Source organism: Rhinolophus sinicus, linkage group LG09 (genome assembly GCF_036562045.2).
Source record: "Rhinolophus sinicus isolate RSC01 linkage group LG09, ASM3656204v1, whole genome shotgun sequence".
In the NCBI taxonomy this organism is placed as follows: Eukaryota; Metazoa; Chordata; class Mammalia; order Chiroptera; family Rhinolophidae; genus Rhinolophus; species Rhinolophus sinicus.
The window spans coordinates 99565419-99583003 of NC_133758.1; the positions used below are offsets into that span (position 1 = coordinate 99565419).

A 17585-nucleotide genomic window follows, 5' to 3' on the forward strand; every position below is an offset into this window, starting at 1 on the left:
ATTAGGCTTATGTGGACAGGCTCAGTGCTAAGCACTTCAACATGCATTATGCCATGGAGTGCTCCACTAGCTCTGTGAGTGGGTCACTGTCATGACCCCATGTCACAGTGATGTAAACAAGTTAAATGACATCCAGGCTCACGCAGTGGGAGGTACTAGTAGCTGAACTTGAACCCTGGTGATCTGACCACTGTGATGGGTTCTGCAAGTCTCCTGTCAATTCATCTATACATCTTTCTGGTTCACCCACTTTTAATCAGCGTCCCCATTTACCTGATTTAGTGGTAAAGCACGTGGACCCTAGGGCTAAACCACATGGGTTCAAATCCCAGCTCTGCTATAAGCTACTTGTGCACCCACCTGGGCTGGTTTGTTGTCTATAGAAAGAGGTGATATATCTATATCTGGCATCACCTGAGAGCTGTCAGAAATGCAGAATCTCAGGCCCCACCACAGACTATCTGAGTCAGAACCCATATTTTTACAAGATCACCAGGTTTATTTGCACATTAGAGCTTGAAATCATCACCATATCCTAGAAAATGGAGCACTGCAATGAATTACTTTTTAAGATACGTAAGACTCCCAGATGAGTGGGTTTTATAAAGCCCGACACATATCACAGGTCTAGTTCAACTGCGCGTGTGCAGTTAGCTGTGGTGCTCCTCAGAGCAACACATCCTCACAAAACCAAAGGATATTGCGTTGAGAGATGAGGAAATGCAGCCCAAGCATTGCTGTGAGGACCCAAGTCAGGGAGGCACTGTTAGCAATACACTTCCCGTAACCCATGAGGCCTGGGAAGGAAGCATCATTTAAGGAAAATAAAACCTGTTGGCCTCTGTTCCCACCAAGACCTCATGCCTAATTAGGTCAAACCCAGAAAAGCTGGATCGTGCTCTGGGAAGACCGAGTGACCACTGTGTTCTCTCTGGGAACCGACTGCTGCTCACAGGGGCCAGGCAGACTTTCATCTGGTCTGGTCCTCAGGTTCTCAGAGTTCTTGCCAGAGACGCTGCTTACAGGCCACTCATGAGGTGGCTTTGAATAAAGGGTCCTGAGTGGCTCCAACGGTGTCTATTCCTTTCTCACCCTCCCTAAACCCTCCCCCCATCCCCAGTTCCTTAGAAGTTTTCCAAAAGCAGAGTTTGAGACAAGGACCCTTGTTCAAATGATTTACTCTGGGCATGCTTTCGGGCAAAGGGGTATAAGTAGGGTTATAGACAAAATACAGAATCCCCGGTTCAATTCCAATTTCAGATAATCAACAAATAACTTTAGTATTAGTATAGTCCAACTATTTCATGGGACATCCTTACACTAAAAAGCTATTCGTTGGGGACCTAAATTGAAATTGAACTGGCGGTTGTTATTTTTACTTGCTAGATTTAGCAATACTGGGAAGCAAGGCAGTCAAGGGAGAGAGCTAAGGAAGCGAGGAGGTCCACTCAGCTGGAGCCTGGCTTCAGTCTGAAGCCATGCAATGGGCTGGCATCCTGTACTCTCAGTCCCCTCAGTCACTGCCCGTGGGCATGTGGGGGGTGGGGAAGGAGGTGCTGTTCGTGGGAAATGGGGATGGGGAGGGGAAAGGTGGATCCCACTTGGCCACAGGCAATTCTCTAGAAGCTTAGTCCTGCCAACAGCTGGTACTAAATCAGGGTGGGTTACAACAGCATCCATCCACCATACCCCCCCCAAACAAACACACGCCTGGCAATGTGCAGGCCTCTGACAAGTCAACCTCTTGAGGGTTTTCAGCTCGAGTAGCACCCCGGATCTCTTATCCCCATTTCACTGGGAGTAGATCCATAAAGGAGGGCTTCCCAAAACGGAATAGGGGCACACTTTATCCACTACCTGCCAAATCTGCACTGTCAGCATATTAGCAGGTCGACTTAGGCTTCCTCTGGGAGTTTGCAAGAGCTGGGCTGAGCCTTTTCCTTCCATGAACAGAGTTTCTTCTAGAACAGAGTCTTTGTTTCACCAGTATGGGGAGGGGGGAGGAAGAAAAGCTTCCTCCCCGCGTCCCTCCTTCCAGGCAGTTAAGGATTCATCAGTCTCCACTCCAGACTGGCTCAGCCAGCATCACTTTAGGAATAGAAAATGACATGATAGCTTATAGATAGGGCATAAATTGTACACAAGAAGCAGTAAAGAGATTCCTGGCGCTGTGTTTGCTATGCACTTGTCCATTGAAAGCCCAACAGAAAACTAAAGGTGACTAGAAGTATTCTGGACCAAAGAGTTAAAAATTCAGGCTGAAAGGAAAAGAGGGAAGATGTTGCCCATTTACTCAGCAGTGAGGCCACAGGAAATACATTCCCAACCTTCAGCACCCCCTTTTTCCTCACTGACACTGCTAGTTGTCACTCAGTTACAACTGAATCCATTTTCCCAGAGTGTCTTGGAGCACCAGTCTTGGATTTAACCCTCGTAAGTGAGCTTCTGTGTTTAAAGGAATTAGGAAAGGTCAGCACACAGTAGCTGTTTCTTTGGAGCCTCACCACGTCATTTGCATTGTAAAGGCCCTGAGAAGTCCTGCACTTAAAAAATGAACAGGATTTTGCTAATGTATTTGTTTGCAGAACATGAGGGATTTTGTGGGATAGGCACCAGGAAGTACTGCGTAAGCCCTGCATCCAGGGGAAAGGGGCAGGGAGGCAAAAGGCAGTTACTTGAGGAGGGAAAGCCCCCCTCCCATATCTACACTAGTGAGTCTGTTTTTGTTCCTCTCATGCCCCATTACTAGTTTCCTCTGGATAAGAAATGAAAGGCAGTTAAAGGGTTAACTGGAATCAGGAGCAGTAACACTTCCCTACTGTCAGGCCTGGTACCCAATAAATCCCTCACACCGTGCCTGCCTCCTGAAATCTACACATAATAAACTGAGGAATGCAGACAAGAGCGTCCAGGTTATCTCAGAAGCTACCACATGGGGGAGCTCTTGATAAAATGACAGAAATATCAGTGGGTCCTGCAGGCTCAGGAATTGGGACAGCATTGCTCTTTTGCCTTTTGTAAAGAAAAACCTGTTCAGACAAAATGTTATACTCTATACCTCACACAAAGAAGAGAAGACAAAATCAATCGTGCTCATTCTGACACCTGGGAGAAAAAAGTCATCTTAGAAGGAAGTAGTCACCAATGTTCCATTTGCCATGTTTAACAGATTTTTATTCTATGTAAGGATGAGGGGTACAGGCAGAATGTGCTCACTTTTCCTCCAATTAAGAGTAGAAAAGGTGGAAAGTCGCATATGGGTATTATTTGAGAGACAATGAAAGGGTCTTTCTGTCCCTGGTACATTTCTTAACATAATTTACTGACACCTAAAATTCCACCATTAGAGATTTATTCCCTTGAGTTACGTCAGTGGTTCTCAGCTAGGGATGATTCTCCCCCTCTCCTCTCGTTAAAATGGATTCCTAGGTCCCACCCTCAGAGTGATTCAATAGGAACCAGAGAATTAGGTGTCTACCAAGTTCCCAGGAGATGCTGATGCTGCTGGTTCAGGGTTCCCACTTTGAGAACCTCCAGGTAAAAGTCCTGAATGAGATAATGCATGTACATAGCTATTCATACAATGCTGACATATGTAAGCCCACAGCATTCAGTACTTTTCAAACTTGGTTACACATCAGAATCCCCTCGGGAACGTGTATACACCCCAGTGCCCAGTCTACACCCCAGGTCAGTGAGATCAGAAGTCCTGGGGTGGGTCCCAGACATCACTGCTTTTGGAGGCTCCCAGTTGATTCCCGTGTGCGGCCATGGCTCAGCTCACTGCTGTCAATGTCGGAGAGAGAGTTACTCACATTCACAGGACACACTCTCATTTCTAACAGCATCTGAAGAGAGCAGGCGAGAAAGGCTCATGGGTACCAGCATGACCCCAGCTGGGAGGACACACCAGGCCTGGATGAGCACATCTGGCCTTTTATGACAGGACCTGGCCAGAGGAAAGGCGCATAGTTCAAGAGATTCCAACTGGGCCCTGACACCTCCGCTCCCACCTCCTCACCCATGGCCTCTGTCTCCTCGGAACAGGCCTGGCTTGGTCGTCTCCACTTCCCACCTTTCCCAACCTTCTCAGTGCAGAGGCCCAAAGGTCCCCTCTGCAGCCCCACCCACTCACCTCTCTGCACAGCCTACAGCCTCATCCTGCCCCTATTCTCAGAAAAATGTCGCCACAGCACTGCCCCAGCGGGCAGCTTGCTGGGCATCAGGGGCTCATCGCTCAGTCTTCCCCACCCCCTTGACAGCTGGGGCATCATCAGTTCACTTCTGTTCCATCCCAGTGCACTACCCCGTTCCGGTCCTGGGTAGTTCTCATCTAATGTCTACAACATCTCCTACACGGGTCCTCTACCTCGAGTAACCCTCCTCAGGTCCCTTCCCACGCACCCTCCACCCCGAAGGAGTTTCCCTGCGAAACAGCTTATTGCTCTCACTCCCTCTCATGCAAAGCTTTCAGTCAGTTCCACCCTTTCTTTCCAGCCACACAGGCCGTTTGGACGTGCAGTCCCTCCCTCCTCTCTGGGCCTTCACACAGGCTGCCCCAGGAACTAAGCCTCTCTCACACCCTCTGACTACTGCTCAGGCCTCTCAGCTCACTCGCCCCCCACCCCCAAGGCTCCCTGAAGCTGTGCTCCCTCCCTAAACGCCGTCTTCCGATAAAGGCTGTTACTATAAATACTAAGAGTCGTCATAATTATCATTTGTCTCTCCAACTAGACGGGGGAAGGAGAAAAAAAACAACTTCACTGATAACAAGAACTACATTTATAATATCAAGGGTCCGTTATTTGTCCTTAAGCCATGAAGATACGAAAGGGAGAACATGATCCCCTCCTCCAAGGAATTTGTATCTGATTGATCTGAAAGCGTCCTAAAATGTCACCATGACCTCAGGTCTAGCCCTAACTAAAAATCAGGACTAATAGTTGGATAAGAGATCTTTCAGGTATGTGATGAAAATGCTTACAAAAGTATTAAAAAATCAAAGCACATTTCATTATGCATTTTACCATATTGCCTTTCCAAAATGGAAAGAATGATACAGAAATATAAAATAAAGTGAATTATACCAATATCTGAAACTATTTGAGTCATTAGGATCAGGACTATCCCAGAACCTCCCCCCCCCCCCGTCACCCCCATAAATGGTTACAGTTGTGCTAACCCGTCCTTGAGGTTGGAAATCCATGAAAGGAACTACTCCACTCCCACAGAGACATTGCTAATGCATAAACCTCCAGCCACATCTGAAACAGGTGGCCACACTGGCCCTGACCTCTGCTTCCCTTCTCTCCTGGCCCTTCCTCGACTCCCCCTCCCAGGACCAGCTGCCCCATCCGTGAGGCCTCCAGGCCCCTGCAGCTCTCCCAAGCAGATGTGATTTCCTCTTCACCCCTTGCCCCACCTATCCTTCCCGCTGTGCACGATTCCTTCTGCAGGTTTCCTGTGGAGCTGTGCATTATTATTATTTTTTTTATGTTTGACTGTGTAGAAAAGAAAGGAAGAGCTTTATTATCTGAACCACAACCTTCAGGAACACTCCTCCCTGCCACCTGTTATCCTACAAGCCAGAGCAAAAAAGAGCGTCCCTGAACAACCTGGTCACCGAGTAGGCTCCGTGCCCATGGACAGTGGGAACCCGTGTTTGAATAGGAGGATCCCACCCCACCCTCCTCGCCCCTGCAGAACTGCACTATACCCTTCTTTCAAAAATATTACATTCAACCTTGAAATGGGGGGAGGGGAGGATTTAAAATGAACCCCTTCACAGATGAAGATGTACAAATTGCCAGTTACGAATACAGTCAGTCATGGGGATGTAAAGTACAGCACAGGGAATATGGTCAATAATATTGTAATAACTATGTATGTTGTCAGATGGGTACTAGACTTACCGGGGGGGGGGATCACTTTATAAGTTATATAATGTCTAACCACTATGTTGTACACCTGAAACTAATGTAATATTGTATGTCAATTGAAATAGAAATAAATAAATACATAAAAAGAAACCCCTTCACTCTCATCTTCACAAAATGAGATGGGAGCTAAGGTACATGGTAGGTAGGCACCACCATGCTTCATACGAGCTTCATCACAGATGAGAATCCCAGCACCTCCTTAAGAGGAAACCAGTGCTGACCGCCGCCCAGCAGGGCAGAAGCAGTGACCGGGACACGGAGACTGGAACGCTGGTCCCTAACTTCCCATGCACGTGGTCGGCAGCCTGCGGGCCCCTGAGCCAGCAGCGGCAAAGGCACAGGCTGAGAAGAGTCCTAGCGGAAAGCCCACGAGGTTTTACACTTTGCCAGGGACAAGCCACCAAATGGATCACAGAGTGGAGAGAAGGAGAAATTGGCAAGCAGTTGCAAAGACCGGGGTCGCAGGACGCGCGGGTGCACTTTCTCGTCTAGGGATTGCTGGTTTTTTTCCCACCGAAGGTGTTTTCTGAGCGTGAACAATCACGGAGCAGGCAACAGCGACACCTGCCGTTCAGAGCCGATTCCACCGGATAGAGAGAAGGCAGAAACCGAGTTCCGAGAGGCGGCATCCCCAGCCCTTGATTCCACCAAAGAAACTGAGATCCCGGGTCTGTAGCTATCTTTTCACTTGTCGTTTCTGGACTTCCCATTTCCCTGGCACAATTAGGGAAGCTATTGTTCTCGTTAATAACATATTTTGATTAGTACTTATTGCAATGTTCTCGGAGCCATTTTTAAAGAACATAACACAAAGCACAGCACTCAAACAGTATGGAAGCCTTTCTCGCACTGTAAATTGAGTCTTCCTCACACTGCAAAGGTGTAGAGCCCTCAATCAACGCACTTGGTATGCCTTGTAATAGGACATTGTTGTGAGTTGAATTGTGTCCTCCAGGAAGAGGTTGAGGTCCTAACCCGTGCATGTGCCCCTGACCGGAAACAGGGTCTTTGCAGACGATCACATTAATATGAGGTCATGAAGATGGGTCCTAAACCAACAGAACTGGTGTCTTTACAACACGGGACATTTGGACACAGAGACAGACGTGCACACAGGGAGAACACCACGCGAGAATGAAGGCAGAGGTCAGGGTGATGCATTACAAGTCCGGACATGCCAGATGGCCAGCAAACCACCAGAAGCCAGGAGACAGGCAGAACAGCTTCACTGGTGAGAGGAAACCAATCCTGCTGCCACCTTTTCTCGGACTTCCCACCTCCAGAACTGTGGGACAATACATTTCTAAGCCACCCAGTTTGTCGTGGCAGCCCTAGCTAACTAACACAGCATTAATCATCATGGGAAGAGTCTGCTTATATGGTAGCCTTAACTAGATAGAAGCATTTGTGATACAACCAGAGAGCACAAGTAGGTTCCAACCCATGAACCAGCTGGGTACTTTTAAAGCTCAGATGTCCACAACTTACTCACCCTGTTGCCTTGTCTGTGGAATGGGACCGCCACCAACCTCCTCAGAGTTGATACGCATCCTCGATGAGTGCAGGCACGTGAATATGGCCTAGAAGTTGGAAAGGGTGACAGCAGCACATTGTTATCACATGGAATATTGCTTTTCCTTCATCTGACCCAAGCGTGGACAGACTGGCCACCCGTGCTCAGAATAAGGCCTTTTATGTGTCCCCACAACCACCATGCTCTATGCCTCGGGAGGTTGACCCATAGGGAATGCATCAATGGCCCCTTTCTCTTGCGCTATCCGTTGGGATTGGCCAAGGGAAGGCACCAGCAGGAGATCAGATGGCAGGAGAAAGGAGAGGTCAAGGCTTTTATCCCACTGGCTGCCTCCCTTCTGGGTCATCAGGAGCTAACTCTATCTATAGAAGACTTCAGCTACCATCAGGTAACTATCCCCACACAGCTACCCTCTCAGAATTCCAGAAATTCCGTCCTCACCTTGTCCCTTCAGGTTTAGGATGTAATATCACCCTATAAGGGCTAACTCCAGGAGACTGTACTAAACATGACCAATTTACTTTAATTCTACCTACACCTTGGTAAGTAACCCTTTTAGTAAACTCATCTCAAAGTATCCCGTCTGAGAATGCCATCTTTGCCCTACCAGGACCCCGATTCAGTAATTGGTTTTAGAAAGTGACCCTAGGAAACAGCCTCAAAATGCAGTTGTGACAATGTTTTGCTTATGTATTTGAGGACTTCATAGATAAACTCCTTTATTGAGGGAAATGAAACACAGGTAATCGTGGCATGCAGTGACGTCATGATTACCCGAATTATTCACCAGTGGTAATAGGGGATGGAGTATTGGTGAAGTGCAAGACACTGGGAAGTCAAGTGACTGTAGTAGCCCTCCTTGGCTACAGTAAAGATACCGTGTTTCCCCAAAAATAAAGCCTCGCTGGACAATCAGCTCTAATGTATCTGTTGGAGCAAAAATTAATATAAGACCCAGTATTATATTATATTATATTATATTATATTATATTATATTACATTACATTACATTATATTACAAGACTGGGTCTGATATTATAGTAAAATAAGACCAGGTCTTATATTAATTTTTGCTCCAAATGACGCATTAGAGCTGACTGTCCAGCTAGGTCTTATTTGCAGGGAAACAGGGTAGTGATTGGGGTAGACCGAAAATTAAAATGAAAAAGAGAGAGAGAGAGAGAGAGAGAGAAGGGAGGGAGGGAGGGAAGGAAGGAAGGAAGGAAGGAAGGAAGGAAGGAAGGAAGGAAGGAAGGAAGGGAGAGAGAGAAAGAAAGAAAAAGGAAGAAAGAGAAAAAAGGCACAGGACTACTATTCAGGCATAAAAGGGAAGGAGATCCTACCACTTGTGATGACATGGGTGGACCTCAAGTGCTGAGTGAAGGAAGTCAAAGATTGATAAATATTGTATGATATCACTTATATGTGGAACTGAAAAAAAATGAACTCATACAAAGAGAGATCAGATCTGTGGTTGCCATAGGTGGGGGGTGGAAGAATTGAGTGAAGGTGGTCAGAAGGTACAACCTTCCAGTTAGAAGATAAATCAGTCCTGGGGACCTGGTACACCATGTACCTCTGGTTAGCAATGCTATGTTATATATTTGTAAGTTGCTAAGAGAGTAGATCTTCAAAGTTTTCATCACAAGGAAAAAAACTTGTAACTATGTGAGGTGGTGGCTGTTCACTAAATTTATTGTAGCAATCATTTCACAATATCAAATCATTAAGTTCTACACCTTAAATTTATATGTTATACGCGTATGTCAATTATATCTCAATAAAACTGGAAAAAGTGGACACAACACAGTTGATACTTGAACAAAATTGGTTTCACCTGCATGGATACATTATACGCGATTTTTTTTTTCAATAAATACTGTAAATGTATTTTCTCTTCCAGTGGTTTTTTGTTGTTGCTGTTTTGGCGGGGTTGTTTGTTTCAGTTGGGAAATATTGGGGAACAGTGTGTTTTTCCAGGACCCATCAGCTACCTGTCAAGTTGCTGTTTTCAATCTAGTTGTGGAGGGCACAGTTCACAGCGGCCCATGTGGGAATCGAACCGGCGACCTTGGTGTTATGAGCACTGTGCTCTAACCACTGAGAAAACCGGCCACCCTCCTATGTATGGTTTTTCTTAATAACATTTTCTTTTCTCTAGCTTACTTTACTGTAAGAATACACTATATAATATATATAACATATAAAATATGTGCTAATCGACTGCTTATATTATCAGTAAGTCTTCCAGTCAACAGTTGGCTGTTAGTTAAGTTTTGGGAGAGTCAAAAGTTATACACAGATTTTCAACTGCATGGGGGTCAGCGCCCCTAACTCCAGCATTGTTCAAGGGTCAACTGTAATTTGCACTTCCTCCTAACAGGTAGAGTTCATTTCTCTGCCCCAATTCTGGCCTTAGCCATTTTTTTCCTAGGCCATTGGGATATTAACAAACGTGACACTAGCAGAAGCTGCAGAAATGCTTATGCATTTGTAGTTTGCCTCCTCTTGCTGCTGTTGGCAGCCCTTGGGCCACCATTGAGGACACCTGGGCTGGCCTCCTAGAGGATGAGACCACATGAAGAGAGGCCCTAGCCATGCCAGGCCATCTCCAACACCCTAAATAAGGCTCCAGACATAACATTCTAGACCATCCAGATCTAGCCAAACTGCCTAGACCTGAAAAGAGTGACTAGCTGACCCACAGAATTGTGAGCAAATGATTATTCCCTTAAACCACTCTAGTTTCGGGTGACCCATTACACTTCAAAGGCTAACTGAAACCGTAATTACAGAGATTGTAGGGGCCGTTGACTTTTCTAATGGCACTAGAGAGAGTGCAGAGGGTAAAGGAGATATTGAAGGCCATGAATGTCCACCTGAGAACAGAAATGGAAAGTCAGTAGCCTCTAGGGCCATTTTGAAGGAACCCTGCATCTCCTGGAATCCCAGGCAGACGTGACTGGGAGCCAAGCCCAACACCTGGTGGCAGGGTTGCAAAATTGCAACAACAAATGAATATTCAAGCCCACCAGATCTCTCAAACTAAGACAGTTTCAAAGTGTAGTTCCCACAACAGCAGCCAGTGTCAGTGGGGACTTGTTAGAAATGCAAATTCTCAGGCTCCACAGAAGGTCTATTGAATCAGACATCCTGCACTACACTGAAGCTCTGATGAGAAAGCAGGGGGACTCAAACGAGGATATTTGGTCAGACATGGATGAAGCTGAGAATTCTGAACCCCTCAACTCCCCTTAAATCTGCCTCGTCCTCAGAGGCAATCCCTCTCCCATCCAAGGAAGCTACCTACACCTGCATAAAACTTTGCAATGACTACCAGTGTCACCCAAGGCTCACAGGATGTCCAAGAGAGGACGTAACCAGCAGCAGTGGTGACCAGGTTCTTGTTTCTGTACAAGAAAGAATTCAAGACCAAGACAAATGCAGGAAAGAGAAAGAGATTTGTTCAAAATGAAAGTACACACTTGAAAAGAAAGTGTAGGCGAACTCAGAGAACCAGTCACCCCAAGGAAGTCATGATCCGGGGTTTTTAACCCTCCCAGGGTGGGAATTGGTGCTGTCCCATGATTCACTCATTTCCTCTCCCTGGGCAGGACCCTCTGTTTCCCCCTTTGTCTTCCTTATGTGGTTCCTCCAAAACTGTCATGGCGTCAGATGCATGATGGGAGCCATAGTCACCGCAGTGCAAATGACAGTATGATGACACTATAATTAGCTAAAGGTCAGTCCCCAGTCATAAGGATTAGCATTGATGGGTGAAACGGGTCTTGTTTTTCTCCAGCTGTAGGTGCAGTATACGGTCACCTGTTACTTGTGTAACCTGTAACCAGTGAGGCACCTCACATCGTACCCTGGAGCGGGTTGTCAATTTCCTAGGCTATCATCTAACCTACCTCACCAGGATATGCCTCCAGCCCTACAAGAAGAATTAGATCCCAACGTAGGTGAGATAAACACTAGGCCTGCTCTGACCTCATCAATCAAAGTGGCAAGAGCCCAGGGAGCGTATATAAGAATGCATTCTAAGGGTGACACATGAAAGAGGATGGAATCTAAGCAGTGGTATGAGAGAGCCAGCTGGAACTGGCTTCTGACAACCAATTGTTAAATTTTCAAGAAATTTATGAGACACGTGTTACATATAGCCTTAATGACACTTAAATCCCATAAACTTACAAATACGTATGTTAAAAATAAAGGTAATACTCAACACTCATCACTCCTAGATACCTTCACTACATTTTACTAGTATCTGTGTTTTTGAGGTTATTTGCCTCTACTGCATCTATGTAATGGAAATACTATACGATGGTGGGCCACTCTGCATCTCTTCCCAAACCTGTGTTCAGTAATAAGATACTTATAGTTTGACATGAGCAATGGTAAGAATATTTACAACTTAGAAATTGGCAAATGCTATAAATCAGGGCTTTATTTTTTTTCCTGGTGTGCTGACTGTTGAACATTTACCAGCATACTACTGACTACAAGGCTTGTAAAGACTCAATTTTTTTCATGGGTAGACTCGCCTGACATTCAGGATGTGATGTGTTGACTCTAGAACCTAGGAGTACCATTAAGTTGACACTTGGATTCAGTGGTCACTGTGTTTGTTTCCTATTACTGCTGTGACAAATTATCACATAGTTAGTGGCTGAAAAGAGCATGAAGTAGTATCTGGAACCTAAGTTCAGGGTGTAAGAAGCCTAAAATGGGTCTCCCTAGGCTAAAATCAAGGTGTTAGCAGGACTGCATTTCTTTCTGGAGACTCTCGGGGAGAATCTGTTTTCCACAGAATCCGTGCTCCACATTTCTTGGCCTGAATCCCCTTCCTCCATCTTCAAAGCCATGATAGCCAGTCAAACCCTTCTCACAATGCCATCTTTCTCACTCTGACTTTTCTGCTTCCCTCTTCTGCATGTAAGGCCACTTGTGATGACATTGGGACCACATGGATGACGTAGACAGTCATCCTTATCTTGAGGTCAGCTGAGTAGCACCTCCATCCCATCTGCAACTAGCCTGCCTCCCGTAGTAGCTACTGTCAGAGTGGATCATCAGAACCTTCCCCCCGTCCCCACCCCCACCACACGCACACACACACACAATCTTACCACACTCTCCATGCACAAAAGCATTGAAAAGTGTATTGGGGATGGGACAACTACACAGAGCTCTTTGAAAAGCTCTGTGGTGGCTGTCCTCTGCAGAGAGAGAAGTGGGGAATGAATGCCAGCCATACCCTGAAAGCTTCTGACCTCACTGGATATCATTCCAGTCAAAGGAGGGATGCCAGCTGACAATGGCCTCAGCCTTGCCGAGAACCCTATGCACGTGTCTTACTTGGAAGTGATAAGCCTTAGAGATTACTTGCATCAGGCCAAAGGCACGATTTTGTATAGGTGCTTATATTATTTGTTCCTCTGTGTGTTCCAACCTCCCTTGCAGTTAGTTTGGGGCTGCGTGATTCAGCTGTTGTCAATCGGAGATGAGCAGAGAAGTCCCAGGCCAGACCCCTCACAAATATTCCATGGGACCCTCCATCTCTTCCCCTGCCAAGGTGACTTTACAGGACACATGCTCCCAGAAAGTGAACTTACAAGATGGAGGAGGGCTATCTGATTTCACTAGATTTTAGGCTTATAAGAAATACATCATTTCTGTGTAAAATAACTGAGATCGGGTTTTTTTTGTTTTGTTTGTTTGGGTTTGGTTTGGTTCGGTTCAGTTACTATAGCTTAGCCTATCCTGACTCATACATGTAACCAATTCCCCCATTCTTCTAATGTCCACAGAAGAGCAACTTGAACACATGGTTAAGAGCTCGTTTTGATAGTGGCATAAATCACTGTTGTGGAAAAGAGGATGTTGAAAGAGTGAGCATCTCATTTCTCCAGATGGACTGCAGAACCCTCATCACTTCCTTCACCCTCTCTCATCTCCTAGTCAACTTTGTAGTTAGAACAAAAGCATCAATTCTTTCCTTTCTGAGATGAGGAAAAATGAGAAAATGTACCCATAATACCTTGTTTCTGAACAACCAGCACTCATGCCAAGTTGAAATCCGTCAGCAACCACCCACACCTCATTTTAGGGGGTACCTTCTGTAGCCCTCACAAGGTTTCCTTGTTCAAGTGGCCGAGACACGGGGCTGTGCTGCCAGTTTCATACCCTTCCTTATCCTCATCGCCTACACTGATGGCTGTAGGCAGTCAGAGAGCAAGAGGGATCAAAGTTCCTTGGTCGCACCAATGAAAATACATGCTGGAATTCACTTATGTCAAGATTTTAGGTAGGCACACTCGATTCAATTTAGTAGGGAAAAAAACCTGCGCTTAGTTATTACCTCAAAAAACAGAATATCAGGACGTCCCATGATGGTCAAGGCAAAGCACTGAGGACTAGATAAGTTTCACGTGAAGGCAGGTGGCGAGAAGAGGAAGTGTCTTGGGCCCCTATGCTGTTACCACTTGGGCTGTGTCATGCCCTTTAGGTAGCTGGAGACTGAAAATCCCAGTGTGAAGAACTGGATGCTGGGAGGCAGGAAGAGCCGGATGTGGACTTTCTTTGCTGAAGAAGAGAAAAATAAAAGATCTTTTCAGAATCATTCCTTTTCTCTTGTTTTTCATGTCCCAACAATTTGGCTCATTGTCAGAACCTCAAAGTCATCCCGAGAAGCTCCAAGGAAATCTTCAGAACATATTTCCCTCATATCCAATCATCGGCCTGTCTGGGCTTGGTCTCCTCCTTCGTGTGGAGTCAAAGGCTGTTCCTGGGAACTCTCTCAGCCCTGCCTCTCTGGGCGCCTGTGTCCATCTGTCATGAGCAAGGAGCCCGGGACAACTCCAGGGTTTGATTGCAGTCAGGAAAAGTTGGAATCAGACTATCCTGTCCCATCGACCGGGGGTGCCAAAAAATATATATACAAGTGGACTCTTGCTCACTGTTACTCAAGCAGTAGTTCACCGTAATCAGAAGTGTCTGGACACTGATGGTAACCACTTCGGGCACTTCTTGTCATGGCAGAAGTCAAATGTGGCTTGTATTCATTTTCGTTATCGGTATCTATTGAGTATTACAATTTTAATCGCTTTCCTTTCTTAAAACGTGTATACATACTTTTGGCACCCACTGTATATTTCATGCCCTTCCTTTGCCCTCCACACGGCACACCTCACCCTTCCTAGGGACCTCGCGAGGCAAGTGAACAAATCTGGCAAGCTGTGTTAACTGTGCAGCAAGGTCCCCTCAACGCCCTGACGGGAGAGCCGAAGCACGCCTGTGGGAACCCAGACTATGCTCTAAGAGGGTTTGCCCTGAAGCGGGCCGCCCCGCCTGTGTCTTGTTTTGCCAGCGTTGTTTCACAGTGTTTGACTTCACCTTCACATGACTATTCTCATCATTGAAGGACTTCGTGGCTTTATTTTTTATTATGTTTTACTTTACTTGTGCTTCCAAACAAGGAGATAACTGATAATAATAGGTGACAAAGTTAAAATTTTTAAAAAAGCTCTTTGATGTCAGAGGCCTGCTAAATTTACTCTCCATCTTACAATGTATGTCACCTGACATTTGATACTCAACTTAAAGGGTATTGTTGAGCTTTCAGTACTTTCATTGTGGGCACAATCATTGGATAATAATTAATAATTTGCCATTGATAATCCACTGAGTATTCCAAAGATATTTTCTAGAGATGATTATAGAATGTTACACTAGTTTTGTCATAGCAATTTTTGTACAAATTTCATCAGTATGAATATTAACTTTTCTTCATAAAGGGATATATTAAGATATTACAAATACCCATATAAAACACTAAGCCATTATGCCATTTTTTCCCCTAGATGTCAAAAATATTTTTTAAATTAGGGTTAGAAAACAGAAAATGGAAAACCACTAAGAAAGAAACTGCAGGAAAATTATTTGGATACTTGAATATGCTTTGGGGGAAAATACAAGGAATATCAGAGGGAAGGGAAAGGAACCTGAGAATCCCTGGTTTTTATGGAGTGCAGAAGGCGTAAGTCACAGGTGGGCATCCTCTACCTCTGGGCCAGTCATACTGAAGAACAGTAATAAGGCAGGAAGAGACAAAACACCTATGAAACCATTACTCTGAATATACTATCTTTAACCCCGGTATGTGACCATGTAATTTGAGTATTAGAGAATGGGACACTCTGGTTGAAAATTATTCACCTCTGAAAAGTAATTTCCACTCTCTAAGGACAAAATGGGCAGGAAGTTTTGAGAAACTTCTTACACTCCAATTTTTCCAAATGGGGGGGGGGAGTGAAAATCACTAGATTCTTGCTATTTTATTCTACCTCGAAATAGTCTGTTTTGTTTCTGTTTTAAGCTCTGTGTGGGTAAGTGAAAACCTGAAGTGTGAGGATGCATGCAAGACTGGTAGGAGGCAGCCACAGATTCTCCATAAATGCAACAGAAAGAAAGTGCACACCCAGGGTAGGACTCCATATTCAAATGCAAAGTCTCACTTGAAAAGACATCATTGTCAATACTGCAGAACAATGTCACATAAAAGCAAGAAAATATATCAATCAGCCTCTGATGAACATATACCAGGCATCACTCAATTTGAAGCAACATCGAACGATCAGGGATGACCGTGATAACATGTGCTGTGCTCATTTGGCAGAAACTACAGCAAATACTGATAATATTATGGCAGCACATTTATGCTGCAAAATACAAACATCAACTCCAAATAATTATTTAGGGGACAGAACAAAGAGCTGACAAATGAAAAAAATGACAGATGTGATTAAATAAATCAGTTTGAATAAGAGAAAAAATGTTTTTAACAACATTCAGTTGTACTGGATGTAAATCCTGATGCAAACTTTATAGAACAGATAATAATTACCATTAGGTTGTTAATTCCCCAAATATAGCTATTTCCTTACATGCACATTTGATCTTTCCAATGTGGTCTAGTAGACCATACGTGCTGTCAATGGGCCACTTATTATAAAAACTATGTCTAAATAAAACATAATTTAAGGTCCAGGAATACGATAATGCTGCAAATATATGTAGAAAACAATGACTTGCAACCAAAAATCCTCTAAAATACTTCTAGGGCATTCTATATCTCTTATTCTGCATTCACTTGATAGTGAATAACACAGAAAAAATCTTTGACATTTTGAGGTTTTTAAATATTGCCCGAGACCTTTACAGTTACATGAAATATGGAACTGCATTAAGAAAATATATTTACCAAACCTAAATCTGAGGCTATTTTCAAAAGCACGATGGAAAGGAGCAGTAGGCAATACTCACTTGAAAAGAGTTGATTTTTTTTTTGGTAAAGATTTTAGAATGCAAGCCAAAGGTATGCTTCTGAAAATATCAACTTTAAATTGTATTCACTTAGTACTAATTTTAGGTGCTATGTTAAGTAAAATTAGTGATACAAGCCAAATGATGCAGGAACAAAATTCAATATGCATACTGCTCTTGAGAGGATCAAAGGAATTTAAAAATCCTTTGAAGAAAATCAGTGATCACATTTATCAAACATCTGTTACTGATGTTAAACAAATTGCAGAATCCACCATTTAAAAAAAAAAAAAAGGAGGAAAAAGATTCAAGTGAAATTACCATAATCAGACCTTCTGTGATTGCAAACTAGATTTTAAAATCAATTTGTTTTTTCTACATTAGATATAGTAACTTCATTATTAAAATAAGATTTACAATACTGAAAGGATGTGATGGACATCCCAGTTTTCTGGATGACATATAATGAGAAAAATTAAGATAGAGATATGCCACTTTAATTATGCAGTATGCCACTGCTTCAGAATGTCAAATTTACTACTGAAACTAACTTACAAACATAGTGGGAGATGTGATATTGATAGGTCACCATGTACGAGGGACTGAAAACTTTATATTGCTTTCTAAATTCTAATGTGTGTGCCTCTTAGGCATTGCAGTATATTTACAGCAATAATTCACTAGGAATTTCCTAATACTTTTGTAATTTTCAGGATATAGTTCACTTGGCAGTGGGAAATATAATCAGCGGGAAATATAGCCTCTCAAAATTAAATTTTATT

General features: G+C 44.2%; 1 protein-coding gene across 5 annotated transcripts in view; it reads right to left on the minus strand.

The window, feature by feature from the left end:
* Positions 1-17585, minus strand: part of RAPGEF5 (Rap guanine nucleotide exchange factor 5) — a 430438-nt gene that overhangs the window by 302255 nt on the left and 110598 nt on the right. For 3 of the 5 annotated variants that reach the window (XM_074340840.1, XM_074340842.1, XM_074340843.1), the window contains one exon: positions 7432-7519. In XM_074340840.1, the coding sequence (XP_074196941.1) occupies positions 7432-7519 (88 nt within the window). Of the gene's footprint in view, positions 1-7431; positions 7520-13840; positions 14065-17585 lie in introns of those variants that run through there. The other 2 variants (XM_074340846.1, XM_074340839.1) reach the window with 2 other exon arrangements.